This window comes from Thamnophis elegans, chromosome 16, assembly GCF_009769535.1.
Source record: "Thamnophis elegans isolate rThaEle1 chromosome 16, rThaEle1.pri, whole genome shotgun sequence".
Lineage (NCBI taxonomy): Eukaryota > Metazoa > Chordata > Lepidosauria > Squamata > Colubridae > Thamnophis > Thamnophis elegans.
The window spans coordinates 36,041,962-36,058,304 of record NC_045556.1 but is presented as its reverse complement, the minus strand read 5'-3'; the positions used below and the strand labels follow the sequence as shown (position 1 = coordinate 36,058,304).

Sequence of the window (16,343 nt, the reverse complement as noted above, 5' to 3'; positions counted from 1 at the left end):
TCTATCCATCCCTCCTTTCATATCCATCCATCCATCTATCCATCCATCGTCTTCTTTATCATGTCTGCCCATCCCTCCTTCCATCTACATCCATCCATCCATCCATCCATCCATCCATCCATCCATCCATCCATCCATCCATCCAGTCTTCTTTATCATGTCTGTCCATCTATTTACATCTATCTATCTATCTATCTATCTATCTATCTATCTATCTATCTATCTATCTATCTATCTATCCCATCCATCCATCCATCTAGTCTTCTTTATCATTTCTGTCCATCCCTCCTTCCATATCCATCCATTCATCCATCCAGTGTTATCATGTGTCCATCCCTCCTTCCATCTACATCCATCCATCCATCCAGTCTTCTTTATTATGTCTGCCCATCCCTCCTTCCATATCCATCCATCCATCCAGTTTTCTTTATCATGTCTGTCCATCTATTTACATCCATCCATCCATCCATCCATCTATCTATCATCTATCTATCTATCTATCTATCTATCTATCTATCTATCTATCTATCTATCTATCTATCTATCTATCTCTATCTATCTATCTATCTATCTATCATCTATCTATCTATCTATCTATCTATCTATCTATCTATCTATCTATCTATCTATCTATCTATCTATCTATCTATCTATCTATCTATCTATCCCATCCATCCATCCATCCATCCATCCATCCATCCATCCATCCATCGTGAAAAACCTCCCGGCATGTTTTTTTTAAATAAAGCAGAAAGATTGCGGCTTCCTTAAAGCCACACAATTTGTGCCGCCCTCAACTACAAGTGAACCTTGACGATCGAGCCAAATGCTTCCCCGCCCTTTTGTCTCCTCCAACTGTAAAAATTGCAGGCCGAGAAGACGCTTTATGAAAAAAAAAAAAAAGAATCCTTTGATGTTGCTGCGACTATTTCATTAATTCCAGACCTCTCCGTTCCTCCCTCCAAGACGTGCCATCTTAAAACTGCAGCAACTACTGGCTTGCACTGTGATTCTTGGAAATGATCTGCGGAGCTCTCGGCCCTGCTTTTTCAAATAACTGGAGGAGGCAGCTGCCAACTTTTTAAGTGAAAAATGATATTAAAAGCAAAGTTCGCTAAGACAAACAAACAAGCCCTCAAAAACGAAATGAGTGGCAGAGCAGGGCTTTGTCTCCCCACCCCCCGCGCGCGCATACCGTACAGCAAGAGGTCATGTCTCTTAGCGGATTTTGTCGGAACAAAGGCAGGCGTGCTATGTGCCACGGGGCTTTTAAAGGGATGAGCTGATCTCTGGATCTGGAGAGGTTCTTTTTTTAATGAAGACGTTGCAATGCTAGTGAAGGGAAGGGAGGAAAGAGATTGGGGGTGTGTGTTAAGAAAAGATTACGGGAAACCCAGGACAAAATGCTCGGCTGCCACTCGGGCGTGAGGTAAAATGTAAACTCAAAAGTCCTCAGTTTTGTCAAAGTCGAACAGAAGAAATGGAGAAACTGCAGAAATGAAGGTAGGTGAAGAATAAATCAAAGTAAATGATTCTGTCTTTTGTCCTGTACCATCCCATTCTTCTTAAAACTCCAAATAATAAAGTTCATGAAGAGAACAGATACATGTCTCTACTATCTATCCATCCATCCATCCATCCATCCATCACCCACCCATCCTCATTATCTATCTATCTATCTATCTATCTATCTATCTATCTATCTATCTATCTATCTATCTATCTATCTATCTATCATCTAGCCATCCATCCACCCTCATTATCTATCTATCTATCATCTATCATCTTTCAATCTATCTATCATCTATCCATCCATCCACCCTCATTATCTGTCTGTCTGTCTGTCTGTCTGTCTGTCTGTCTGTCTGTCTGTCTATCTATCTATCTATCTATCTATCTATCTATCTATCTATCTATCAATCATCTAGCCATCCATCCACCCTCATTATCTATCTATCATCTATCTATCTATCTATCTATCTATCTATCTATCTATCTATCTATCTATCTATCTATCATCTTTCTATCTATCTATCATCTATCCATCCATCCACCCTCATTATCTGTCTGTCTGTCTGTCTGTCTGTCTGTCTGTCTATCTATCTATCTATCTATCTATCTATCTATCCATCCATCCATCCATCCATCCATCCATCCACCCTCATTATCTATCTATCTATCTATCTATCTATCTATCTATCTATCTATCTATCTATCTATCATCTATCTATCCATCCATCCATCCATCCATCCATCCATCTAATCTATCCATCCATCCTCATTATCTATCTATCATCTATCTTTCTATCTTTTTTCTATCTATCTATCTATCTATCTATCTATCTATCTATCTATCATCTATCTATCATCTATCCATACATCCACTCTCATTATCTATCTATCTATCTATCTATCTATCTATCTATCTATCTATCTATCTATCTATCTATCTATCTATCCATCCATCCATCCATCTATCCATCCATCCATCCATCCATCTAATCTATCCATCCATCCATCCTCATTATCTATCTATCTATCTATCAATCAATCATCTATCTATCTATCTATCTATCTATCTATCTATCTATCTATCTATCTATCTATCTATCTATCTTTTTATCATCTATCTATCTATCTTTTTTCTTTCTTTCTATCTATCTATCATCTATCTATCTATCTATCTATCTATCTATCTATCTATCTATCTATCTATCTATCTATCGCCTTCCCCAGACTCCAGGATTGGCCCAGGTTCTTCCCCAACCTCCTCACTGTCTGAATCTGCTGCCAGCTCCACTGGTGAGCCACAACAGAATCTAAGAGAGAGCTACAAAGCAAATTCTTTGCAAACAAGATCAAATGTTTCTTTCCATTTAGACTCAGGTGGAAAGCAAATCTCTTAATTCGAGCACTGAACCATGAATTTGAGGATTTTATCTGCCTTTCATAAATCAAAGGAAGCATGTCTTAAAATTACTCAGAAAAGCACAAAATAAACACAGACACTTATGTCATGTTAGCATCACATACGGGACAAACAGCAGAAGCGCCAAGAACATGGCCCCTTGGCCCATTTTCAAACAATAAATTCAAATGACTTGGACTAAATGGATAATATAAGCTTTAAATCGTTCAATTAAATCTTTCAACCAGACCAGAGCGTTACGGAGAAAGTACTCAAGAAACCTTATCCCAAAATACATTTTTAGCAGTGTTCCAATATCTCTGGGGCTGCCACAAAGAAGAGGGAGTCAAACTATTTTCCAAGGCACCTGAGAGCAGGACAAGAAGCAACGGGTGGAAACTAATCAAGGAGAGAAGCAACCGAGAATTAAAGAGAAATTTAGAACAATTAATCAGTGGAACAGAAGTTGCCTCCAGGAGTTGCGAATGCTCCAACGCTGGACGTTTTTAAGAAGATGTTGGACAACCATTTGTCTGAAATGTTATAGGGTTTCCTGCCTAGGCAGGGGGCTGGACTAGAAGACCTCCAAGGTCCCTTCCAACTCTGCTATCCTATCCTATCATCCATTCCATTCCCTATTCTATTCTACTATCTATTTTATTCTATTCTATTCTCTATTCTATTCTACTATCTATTTTATTCTATTCTATTCTCTATTCTATTCTCTATTCTATTCTATTCTCTATTCTATTCTATTCTCTATTCTATTCTATTCTCTATTCTATTCTATTCTCTATTCTATTCTATTCTCTATTCTATTCTCTATTCTATTCTCTATTCTATTCTATTATCTATTCTATTCTATTCCATTCCCTTCCCTATTCTATTGTCTATTCTATTATCTATTCTATTCTATTCCCTATTCTATTATCTATTCTATTCTATTCTATTATCTATTCTATTCCATATTCTATCTATTATCTATTCTATTCTATTCCATTCCCTATTCTATTATCTATTCTATTATCTATTCTATCATCTATTCTATCATCTATTCTATTCTATTCCATTCCCTATTCTATTATCTATTCTATTACCTATTCTATTATCTATTCGATTATCTATTCGATTATCTATTCTATTCTATTCCATTACCTTCCCTATTCTATTATCTATTCTATTCTATTCCACTCCACTCCACTCCCTATTCTCTTCTCTTCTACATTTACTGGGATATTTGGCAAAGAGCCTTACTGTAGAGAATTTGCCATGTCTTTGTCAGGGTTCCAGGTAATACACCCATAGCAAGCAGAACTTCGAGGCAAGTAGGTTCCTCAAAGAACAGGTTTATTGAATATATCATATTGGCACAGTTCTGGTGAAAACCAACTCTAATTAAAAGTAAAAGTCCCCCCCCCCTTCCCCAATCAATCAGTCACATGGTCCAATCAAGGCAGTGTTCAGTGGCTTGGAAACTTCACCCCTCCTCTCGCCAGCCACCTGTGGGAATGTCCTTGGTTCTCAAGGGGAAACTATTGTGCTTCGACCACGTAACCTCAGCTGTCTCTATTTCCCCCTCCCTACCCCTCCTCACCAGTGTGGCAATGCTGAAGCCTCCAAGATGCCCTAGGTCAGGCCAGCTTCAGAGTTGCCATGTCTGGATGAGAACGCTTATAGACTTTGGAAAAGTTTGGGGAGTCCTCAGAATATTTCATGGCTTGTGGGAGTTGTTCCTTCCTCACACGAGAGACGGGTGTTGCCAGTGTGTGAAAATTAAAACAACAAACAACCTACCTCATTGACTTGAAATAGGTTGCATTCAGAAACTTCAGACTTGTCTATTATTCAGAAGAAGTGAGTTACCGAAGATGTTTTTTCCGTGCAGATAAGAGGGAAAATAAAATAGTTTAACACTTACCCAAATAAGGAATGCAGGGCACCATCTTCAAGCAGCGGATGTACTCTCGCATCCTCTTGTAATTGTCTTCCTTCGACATTAAGTAGTCCAGCTTCTCAAAAGTGGTTTTGTCCTTGCGATTCAAAAGCTGAAGACAAAATAAATCAAAAGAAGGGGGAATAAGGTTTACAGCTTAGAAAGGGTTCACATATAGGAAAACACTGTTGCGCCACAGTAGCGCAGTGGTCAGAGTGCGGTACTGCAGGCTACTTCTGCTGACTGCCGGCTGCCTGCAATTTGGCAGTTAGAATCTCACCAGGCTCAAGGTTGACTCAGGCTTCCGTCCTTCCGAGGTGAGTCAAATGAGGACCCAGATTATTGCAAAACCGCTTAGAGAGGGATGGAAAGCACTGTAAAGTGGTATATAAGTCTAAGTGCTATTGTCATTTTTGCCTGTATTATTTTCTTTCTTAGAAAATATATTAAGAGTAGTATAAAGCCACCAAGAGATTTAGAATAGCATGTCGGAGTGTGAGAGCTGACCGTTCACACGTTATGACCGTTGCGGTGGTCTGACCCAAATTTAGATGCTCAGCAACTGACTCACATTTACGACGGTTGCAGCATCCCGTAACCCCCATTTGTGACCTTTTTTGGATTCATTTCACAACCGTTATCACTAACTTAACAACGGCAAACCACCGTGGAGAGAAACATCGTAAAACGGAGCAAAGTTCACTTCACAACTGTCTCGTTTCGCAACAGAAAATGTTGGGCCTCCGCAGTGGTCGTAAGTCGAGGACTAGCTGTGCTTTTGTTTTCCTTTGTAGGGCAGAGTCAGAAATCAAGGTGGGGGGAACTCAACCCACCAGATGCCTTGAAAACTTTCCTGTTGAGCTACATACCCGATCAATCAAAATTGGCACAGTCTCTTATTGCTGCACACATGTTCAAAAGCTTGAGAAACATCCCATGTGCTCCTAGTTAAGCAACGCCTTTCCCTGATTCGATGCTCTTTTCCAACTGGAGAAGAAGCAGAAAAGTCAAGATTGTTGCCTTCTGACTTAAAAGGACGCCCAACTTAATTTTGGGAAATGCTTGAAAGGGTGCCATTTTCGTCCCTCGTTCCCAAAGGATGACACACACACAATTCAGCTCCTTGTCGCTAATAACGGAGGCAGAAGATTTTTTTATTGTATTGAGAGGGAGTAATGAGATGGGAAAAGGTCCAGTAATGGATGGACTTTTTGCAGATTAGCAAACCTTACTGAAAGGTGGCTCAGTGGCTAAGACACTGAGCTTGTCGATCAGAAAGGTCGGCAGTTTAGCGGTTTGAATCCCTAGCGCCACATAACAGAGTGAGCTCCCGTGACTTGTCCCAGCTTCTGCCAACCTAGCAGTTGGAAAGCACGTAAAAAATGCAAGTAGGAAAATAGGGACCAGCTTTGGTGGGAAGATAACAGTGTTCCATGCGTCTTCAGCATCGAGTCATGCCGGCCACATGACTTCGGGCAGCGGTGGCTCTTTGGGTTTGAAACGGAGATGAGCACTGCCCCTAGAGTCGGGAACGACTAGCACAGATATAACCTTTACCTTACTGAATTTTCAATGGACTCCCACTGATGTTAGGGAATGTTTATACAAGGGAGCAAAGTTCCTTTAGAATAGTTCTAAACAGCGTTCATTGCTTTTTTAAAAATAATAATAATAAAAGACCTGGGAGCCAAAGGAGAAAGAGGGTCCAGTGGGGCAGGAAAAAAACAAATAGAGATTTATTAGTTTCCACCCATTGCTTCTTGTCGTGCCTTCTAGTGCTTCGGAGAATAGTTTGACTCCCTTTTCTTTGGGGCAACCCCTGAGATATTGAAACCCTGCTATCATGTCTCCCCTAGTCCTTCTTTTCATTAAACTAGACATTCCCAGTTCCTGCAACCGTTCTTCCTATGTTTCAGCCTCCAGTCCCCTAATCCTCTTGGTTGCTCTTCTCTGCACTCTTTCTAGAGTCTCCATATCTTTTCTACATCGTGGCGACCAAAACTGGATGCCGTATTCCAAGTGTGGCCTTACCAAGGCCTTATAAAGTGGTATTAACACTTCATGTGATCTTGATTCTATCCCTCTGTTGATGCAGCCTAGAACTGTGTTGGCTTTTTTGGCAGCTGCTGCACACGGCTGGCTATTCACTTCCATGATAAATCTAAATCCCCTCTAAACGCTGTAGGAAGCCTGATGGAAAATGTTAAACGATCCGTTGTAGCGAAGATGCTATTAGCTCTCCATTCTCTATAATTAAGGCAATCGTTCACTGGATTCCAGATGTGAAGGAAAGAACTCCATCTTATTATGCTTGGAAAGCCTATCTCTTAAAAAAAATAAGCACCCTACTCTGGTATCATAAGAATGGAATGTTTCCGACGAGCCACAGTTAAAAAAAGACAATTCTTTCTCCCCCAAAAGCTGTAATCAAATGTTAAGTTCAAACATGCTTGAACAGTTCAGAGATCTTGGCTTTTTAAGGCCAGTTCTCCACCACATAAGCATGTGAGGGACATCAGCGGACATATCTACATCTGGATTAAGCCAATTCTCAAAAGGACAACTAGCACTTTAAAAAAAAAACAAATTTAAAAAGAACCGAGAAAGCAAAGACACGTAAATAGATATTGAAACACAACTATGTTAAAACACTAGCTGATAACCCGGCATTGCCCCGGGTATTTATATATAGGGCGGAAATGTCCGGACCATTCTAATGTTGGATTTTCCCCCTTACTAGACAGAGCTCCCTCGTGGAGTCCTGTAAAACCATTACCATGGCAACTCACTGCGCTGTAAAGTAGAAGCCATTTTACGGCAGTACAGTAGAAGCCATTTGAAGGCACAACAGGTTGTATCTTAACAGAACATACACTCCGGGGGGTTGTTAGGGATGTCTTACCCCTCCACAGTATTTATCTCCAGAGATTAAGTCATCTGTGTACCAAGTTTGGTTGAAATTGCTCGAGGCGTTCCAGAGTTATGCTGGAACACACAACGCAGAGCCGTTTTTATATATATATATATCTATTTCTCTACAAAATAACATTTGTGCAAAGTATGAGGGAAAAAATATTGAGAACTGAGAAATGAGAAATGATGACTGGTTATAACCATCGTTTTGGTGTTTTGTGCTATGAGCTCATCATAGTTAAGTCAATCTTCCAGGCAAAACCATTTCCCATCGTTTTTATGTTTTATGGATGCCATAAGAGAAGCATCTGCCTTTTGTAACGTTTTGCAACGACGTCTAATAAAAGGAATTTAACTCGGGCTTCTTGATGCCGCATCAATTTTATTTCTGCTAGGAAAATGTTTTGCAACGACAACTCACCACAGCTAAAAACAGAATCAATTTCTTCTTTTGCATTCATTTGTATACATTTGGAAAAATGTTCCGGGAGCCAATAACGGAATGCATTTTTGAAAAATGTTTAGGAGGACTGTCCTTTTTAAAAAGAAAAAATCCAAAAGGAATAAATGGTTGTGCTACCCCAGATGGTATAAGTAGTCCTCAACGTACGACCACAATTGAGTCCAATATTGATGTCGCTAAGTGAGAATCACACCATTGACTTTGCTTGTCAGGAAGTCGCCAAAGACCCCCGGGATGTTGCAACTGTCACGGGTACAAGTCAGTTGCCAAGCATATTGGAATTTCAATCACAGGATCACGGGGATGCTGCAAAGGTTTTAAATGTGAAGAATGGCCATAAGTCCCTTTTTTCAGTCACAATGTAACTTTGCAATGTTGTCACTAAGCGAAGGGCAACCCGCCCTGGCTCAATTTGTTTATAAGGGTACCAATGCATTCTTTTTCTTAAAAAAAAAATGCAATTAATATGATGCGATTCGCAGAAACGTTTAAGTTTACAGATGCAGGAAGTAAAATCCATTGCAGTAAAAATTGGACGATTCCATTCCAATTCCTCTTAAACTTCAAAACTCCCACGGCAGACTCCATAAACATATTCTTTATTTACTGTTTTGGATAATATTTCTTAGAACTGGAGGGGGGGAATATCTAACGTCGCAGTTTCAGTACAGAGAGTTTTGTTCTAATCCATCATTTCCTGTCCCGAGAAAATATAAAAAGTGCATAAATGATCAACAAGCTCCGAATTGCTCCCCAATCCCTCTTTACACACCCCCTTCCTGGCCTAGCAGCACATCAAACACAATTCAGCATCCTGTGAGACACTTTGCATGCATGCACGGTGCAATAAAAATGGCTCTGCGTATGCCCAGAAGCAAAAAACAAGATGGCACCTCCCAGAGAACCAGTTGGGGGGGGGGCGGGGGGCGTGGCAGACCTGCGTCGCTGCCGGTTCCAGCAACTCAGGCCACCCAACCACTAACGGTTCGGCCGAGTGTTGGAATTGCCAGATGTCCTTCCTGTCGCCATTGCGGAGTTTTGTTCATTTTTTTATCCCTAATCCATCTTTAAAATCAACCTATCTTCTCTTTTATCTCTCTATTCAAATCTCTCTTCTCTCTTTCTTTCTTTTATATCTATCTGTCTGCTTCTCTTTAACCTTAACTCTAGTTTATCTTCTATCTCTGTCTTCTGCACCTCTGTCTAATCTATCTCCAATGGTCGGGAGTGTGAAAAATAGTTGTATTGTTGTTGTTTTTTCACGCCGTTGTAACTGTCACTAAATGAACTGCTATAAACCCAGGACTACTTGCAATGTTCCTAAATCAACATATAGGGTGGATGGATGGGTGGATGGAAGGAAGGAAGAAAGGAAGGATAAAGGGAGAGAAAGAAAAAAAGGGAGGGAGGAAGAAAGACAGAAAAAAGAAAGACAGAAGGAAGGAAGAAAGGAAGGAAAGAGAGAGGGGGAGAAAAAGAAAGAAAGAAAGAAAGAATGAATTCTCACTCTGTTATGCTGCAGTGACCAAGATATTGGACTCAAATCTCACATGTTGATTGATGATTTCCAATTTTCATCACAATACAAAAAAATAATGAGGATTATGGGACTGGAAGCTGAAACACATGAAGAACGGTTGCAGGAACTGGGTATGTCTAGTTTAATGAAAAGAAGGACCAGGGGAGACAGGATAGCAGCCTTCCAATATCTCAGGGGTTGCCACAAAGAAGAGGGAGTCAAGCTATTCTCCAAAGCAACTGTGTTGTGTATAACAAGAACCCAGGGATGGAAAAACAGGGAAAACGGCCTCTTCCATTATTTTTATTTAATATACGTAATTATTTTTGCAATGCATTTTAATGCTGCTGGTCCCATGTATTAAATAAACTCGCTAGTCATCATTAGCCAGGTTCCAAGGCCTTACATGATTCAACCTGTATGGGCGATGGGAGTCTTGAAGTCATACTTGTCAACACAACCACATTTCTCCCACGTTACAAAGGGTGTGTTACGGATTCAAAGAAGAAAAAACGAATATTGTGGGTGTGCATAGCTAAAACAGGGGCTGAGACGCTGAGCTTGTCGATCAGAAAGGTCGGCAGTTCAGCAGTTCGAATCCTGACAGATAGCAGGCCAGTCTATTCTAGACAGCTTCCAGGGATGAAGCTCCCGCAACTTCCGTAGGCAACTTCTGTTCCAGAAATTAAATTGTGAGGAGCAACTTACGTCACATGGCAGAGATTTAATTAAACGGCAGGAAGAATTTTGCAAAGCAAAAAAACAACAGTGAATAATGTTTAGTGGAAAATGTGATTTGAAAGAGGAATATATGCACGCCTTGAGCAACAGCCATCAAAAAGGGAGTTCAGTTCTGTTTATTTTCATTTATTTATGAACTACTTAAGACCTCCTCAGCGCAGTTGACTCCTTAGCAATTTTAGGAATCCCGCCTTAAATCACTGCTGCTGTTTCCACCAGCCGGTTATAAGTGTTAAAACGTAATTATGATGGATTTGTAAATACTGCAGCTCTCCAACGTCGCTTCTGTCGTAACTTTCAAAACTGAAGCGAAGGGCTCTCTTCTCTGGGAAAAACAGAGCTCAGGGAGTCCTCGACTTAATGAAAGTTCATTTAGCGACCATTTGTCATACATTTCCCCTATATAGGCTGTCCTTGACTTACGACCATTCAACAGCACTGAAGGAAGAGGACTTACGACTCCGTTTTTCACACTTACGACCACTGCAGAATCACAAGATCAAAATTCAGAATCTTGGCAACTGACTCGTGTTTACGACAGTTATGGGGTAGGGTGTTGCGTGATCCCCTTTTGCGACCTTCTGACAAGCAAACTCTACGTGGAAGCCAGATTCGCTTAACAACTGTGTTGCTAATTCAACAACGGCTGTGATTCCCTTAACGACAGTGGCAAGAAAAGTTGTAAAAGCGGGCAAAACTGACTTCACAACTGTCACGCTTAGCAACAGAAAATGCTGGGCTCAGTTGTGTTTGTAATTCAAGGACTACCTGGAAACTGTTTCTAACTCAATGAAGCGGTGGACGTGATGAGCCGGGGTCTCGAAGTCGTTAGGGACTGGATGAGCGCTAACAAACTGGTACTCAACCCGGACAAGACCGAGTGGCTGTTGTGTTTCCCTCCCAATAATTTGGCTAGTGTTCCATCACTCAGGCTGGGGGGCCAAACTTTATACCCCTCAGACAGGGTTCGCAACTTGGGAGTCCTCCTGGACCTACAGCTGACCTTTGACCACCACCTGTCGGCTGTGACCAGGGGGGCATTTGCCCAGGTTCGCCTGGTGCGCCAGTTGCGACCCTACCTGAACCGGGAGGCTCTCACAACGGTCACTCGGGCCCTTGTGACCTCTAGGCTGGAATACTGCAACGTGCTCTACATGGGGCTGCCCTTGAAGAGCATCCGGCGACTTCAGCTAGTCCAGAATGCGGCCGGCGCGAGTGATTGTGGGCGCACCGCGGTTCGCCCACATAACACCTATCCTCCGCAAGCTGCGCTGGCTACCTGTTGATCTCCGGGTGCGCTTCAAGGTGCTACTTACCACCCATAAAGCCCTCCATGGTAGTGGATCTGAGTACTTGAGAGACCGCCTCCTGCCAATTACCTCCCTACGACCTATTAGATCACACAGATTAGGCCTCCTCCGAGTTCCATCCGCCAGTCAGTGTCGACTGGCAACTACGCGGAGGAGAGCCTTTTCAGTAGTAGCTCCGACCCTTTGGAACGACCTCCCCGTGGAGATTCGCACCCTCACCACCGTCCAGACCTTCCGCACAGCCCTCAAGACCTGGCTATCCCGTCAGGCCTGGGGATAAAGATTCTAATCCGTCCCCACCCGAATGATGAATGAATGTTGTGTTCTATTTTTACTTATGTATTGTCTCATGTCTTGTCTTGTATTCCCCTCCCCACAAATTGTAAGCCGCCCTGAGTCCCCTCAGGGAAAAGGGCGGCCTATAAATAATAAACAAACTAAATAAAAACTAAACTAATTGTTCTGACCGAGGCTTCCGAAGAGCTTGAAGCAAACTCCTTGTCCCGACAAAATCCCCTTTTATTAATTGACCATGAATTCTGATCCTTCACATCCAGCAACGTCTTTCAAGGGAGGATTTACGGTCACAGACCTTATCTGGCTTGGAGAGCTGCCAGGCCGATATCTGCAAAACTTGGCAAGGAGTCTTGGAGAGTCACGAACCAATGGAGCGAACTAATTATCTCCTGCAAACTCCACTCCCCTTTCTCCCCTCTTTTATTCCCTCTGGGAGGGGGCATTCATCCTCCACCTGTAGCCTTACTCCCAAGTCGACCCCTGTTCTTTAGCTGTTCCCTTGGTCTGGCAACTCTGTGCACACTGGGAACAGGCTCCAGCTGTTCTTCTGCCTCACTGATGTCTGACTCCGAAGGCAGCTGATAGCTGGCATACGGCCCTGGCCCCCCCTTCTGCCTCCGACACAGAGCCCTCCTCAGAGCCTTCCCCAGACTCCAGGACCGGCCCATCTTCCTCCCCAACCTCCTCACTGCCCAAATCTGGCAGGTCACAAGCAGTGAAAAATAAAGTGGACTTTTTAGATACTATCCCAGGCGGGGAGATAAATTTAAGGACGGGGGAAGTTGGGATGCACAAAATAAAATATAAACACAATTCAGAGTAACTTACGGCCCAGGTTTTGGTCAGCCTGAAAATAGGTGCACTTTGGAGAGCTGACACCACAGACATGAGTGAATGAAGGTTGTTCAGTTCTAGAAGTTTCTATGGGGAAACACAAAAGAGAGAGAGAGAGACCCAAATGCCATCGGTTTTCCATATGGGTTTGGAATGCACTGGCCTGTTCAAGAAAATAATTGCTGTTCCAGACATTTCGCTGTTCGTACTGTAAATTATAGAACAGTCAAAAACTCCCAGCCTTAACTTTGGTGCACAAAAAATAAAATTAACCAAATGTAAAGACCAGATGTCAGGAGGCAGGGGATAGGGTTACATGGTTCATTTTGAACATTTTTCGAGAGAGTTTAAGCATATTAGAAAGATTCAGCACTCCCGGCTCCAGATATTTTGGCATCTCCAAGTCTTGGGTTTAAAAAAAACCCAAGGGCGGCCAGGTTCGTGGGGCAGCTGTGATGCTGAGCTGGGCTTGTTGCAGATTTTAATGGTGATTTTGGGGGGAAGCCTGCTGTTCTGTCTGCTCAGCCCACCTCGCAGGGAGTTCCTTTGAGGTGGGAGAAAAGAAAGAGAGAAATAAGTTCTCGGGGACGGAAGCTGGAAGCTTTTAAAGTCTTTTTTTGGGGAGGGGGGGGGCAATGGCTCGCCAAATGAATGAAGTGATTTATACCCTGAGTGAGGAATCAGCTGGGATGGGCCATTTGGAGGTTTGGATAAAGTCTGGAGCCATTCACAATTCTGCTGACCAAATTATCCCTACAAGGGTGGGTGGGAGGGAGAAAGAAAGAGGGAGAGAAAAAAGAGAGAAAGAAAAAGAAAGAAAGAAAGAGGGAGAGAAAGAAATAAAGAAAGAAAGAGGGAGAGAAAGAAAGAAAGAAATAAAGAAAGAAAGAAAAGAAAGAGGGGAGAGAGAGAAAAAAAGAGGGAGGGAGAGAAAAAAAAGTAGGGAGGGAGAGAAAAAAGAGAGAAAGAAAGGGGAGAGAGAGAAGAGAGAAAGAGAGAAAAGAAATGGGGAGAGAGAGAGAGAAAGAAAGTAGGCGAAAGAGAAAGAAATAAAGAAAGAGGGAGAAAGGAGAGCGAGAAAGATGAGAGACAAAAGAAACGAAAGAAAAAAGAAAAAAGGAGAGGAAGAGGGGTAGAGATGAAAGAAAGACAGAAAGAGGCGGAGAGGGGGAGAGAAGGAAAGAAAGAAAAGAAAGAAGGAAGGAAAGAAAGAAGGGTGAGAGAGAAAGAAAAAGAAAGAAAGATAGATATGGAGATGGATAGAGATAGATAGAGAGATAGATAGAGAGATAGATAGATAGATAGATAGATAGATAGATAGATAGATAGATAGATAGATGGAGATGGATGGATGGATGGAGAGAGAGAGAGAAAGATAGATAGATATGGAGATGGATGGATGGATGGATGGATGGATGGATGGATAGATAGTTCCCAGCAGTATCAAAGTAGGCAGGGTTGATATCAAAAAGAAAAGATATTTCAAGAAAGAATGAAATTGAACATCCCAAACTCACCTTTGCTATTTTCACAAAGTGGCTGAGGATCTCTGCCCTTATTTTTAAGGTCTGTGCTGTTAAAATTCTCGTACCACCAGAAACAGACCTAAAAAGAATAATTTTGCAGAGTTAAAACTTTTTTAACTATAATCTTTATTGTCATTGTCAAGTCAACCCCTGTTCTTTAGCTGTTTCCTTCATCTGGCAACTCTGCGCATGCGCACACTGGGAACAGGCTCCAGCTGTTCTTCTGCCTCACTGATGTCTGACTCCGAAGGCAGCTGATAACTGTCAGACGGCCCCTGGCCTCCTCTTTGCCTCCGACACAGAGCCCTCATCAGAGCCTTCCCCAGACTCCAGGACTCGCCCAGGTTCCTCCCCAACCTCCTCACTGTCCCAATCTGCTGGCAGGCCACAACTTACATGCGCCCTTTAATACGAGATATAAGTGCTTTGCAGCCTGGGAAAATACCAAACTCCTCCAAAGTCATAATTGTTTACGTTCACTACAACTCTCAATGTAAAGCCACCATGTTAAGCGCATAATCTGTAGAATGTAAATTCATTACAAATGGAGCTATTTCAAGTCTGTATTTATATCCCTCTGCTCATTAAAAGTAACTGTTTATTATCAGCTTCCTTTCCCCAGCTGGATTCAGCTTCACTTCAAGTTGTTGCTTTTTTCTTCTTCTCTCTTTTTTCCTAGGATTTTAGTGAACTGAATGATTTTATCCCAGATCTACAGATTTCAGGACTGATTTGCATTCCTCTCCTGCAGAATTCTCCAGCACAGCCAGGAAACTTATAACTTGTTTCAAATAAAAAAACTTACCAACATCTGTAAATTTCAAATGGAGACGGTTACGTTAAGCAAGGGAGAAAAGTGTTTTGACAACTTGTTTACAAGTGAAAGACGCTGAACTTGTCAATCAGAAAGGTTGGAAGTTCGGCTGTTCGAATCCCTAGCGCCGCATAATGGAGTGAGCTCCTGTTTACTTGTCCCAGCTTCTGCCAATCTAGCAGTTCGAAAGGACTAAAAAATGCAAGTAGAAAAATAGGGACCACCTCTGGTGGGAAGGTAACAGTGTTCCGTGCACCTTCGGCATTGAGTCATGCCGGCCACATGACCACGGAGATGTCTTCGTCGTCATTATTTATAGGGGGGGGGGGAATATCTGACCCAAACATAATTTCTAATGTTGGATTTTCCCCCTTACCAGAGTACTGTGAAGCCGTTACCATGGCAACTCCACTGCGCTGCAGAGTAGAAACTATTTTACGGCAGTGCAGTAGAAGCCATTTTAAGGCACAACAGGCTGTGTTTTAACAGAACCCCAAGGGTTTTTAGGGGTGTCTTATCCCCATAGTATTTGTTTCCAGAGAGTAAGTCATCTGTTTTCAAGTTTGGTTGAAATTGAAATTGACACATTCCAGAGTTAGGCTGGCACACACACAGAGATTCCTGTTACCTGATTAAATCTCCTTGTAAAGGCAACAACATTAGGGGCGAGGATGTGTTTTTCTTTTTTATTCCATCCGCAACTTGCAAGTTCCTAGAAAAAATAACAGCATGGTGTTAATACCAAAAGATTTGCTCATTTTCATCCCGAAAACACAGTGTCAAAGAAAACAGATGGAAAAAAGAGAATTTTTTTAAAAAAATCCTCAGCATTGCCCCGTAGAATTTAAACGGGGATGCTAAAGGCACTTACGTTTAGTTAGTTATGTCTGTTTTGGCTCAGTTCCCTATTAGACAATGAAGAATCAGCTAATTACAGGAAGGGTACTGTATTTGCAGAATCCAAACCAAATGGACCATGAATATAAAACATTTGGGTGCTTCCTCCGAGCTGGGTGGTTTTCTTGCAGACATCACATTACCCAACTGGGTAACATCCTCAGTACTAGAAGGGAATGATGATGATG

General features: G+C 42.0%; 1 protein-coding gene across 5 annotated transcripts in view; it reads right to left on the bottom strand.

The window, feature by feature from the left end:
* RALGPS1 (Ral GEF with PH domain and SH3 binding motif 1) overlaps positions 1–15,966 on the bottom strand; it is an 85,175-nt gene extending 69,209 nt beyond the window's left edge. For all 5 annotated transcript variants that reach the window (XM_032232462.1, XM_032232463.1, XM_032232465.1 and 2 more), the window contains exons 1-4: positions 15,887–15,966; positions 14,436–14,523; positions 12,913–13,005; positions 4,827–4,953 (exon numbers count right to left, since the gene is read on the bottom strand). In XM_032232462.1, coding sequence (XP_032088353.1) covers positions 4,827–4,953; positions 12,913–13,005; positions 14,436–14,523; positions 15,887–15,918 — 340 coding nt within the window. In that variant the 5' untranslated portion in view covers positions 15,919–15,966. The remainder of the gene's footprint in view (positions 1–4,826; positions 4,954–12,912; positions 13,006–14,435; positions 14,524–15,886) is intronic.
* Between the last annotated feature and the right edge of the window lie 377 nt (positions 15,967–16,343).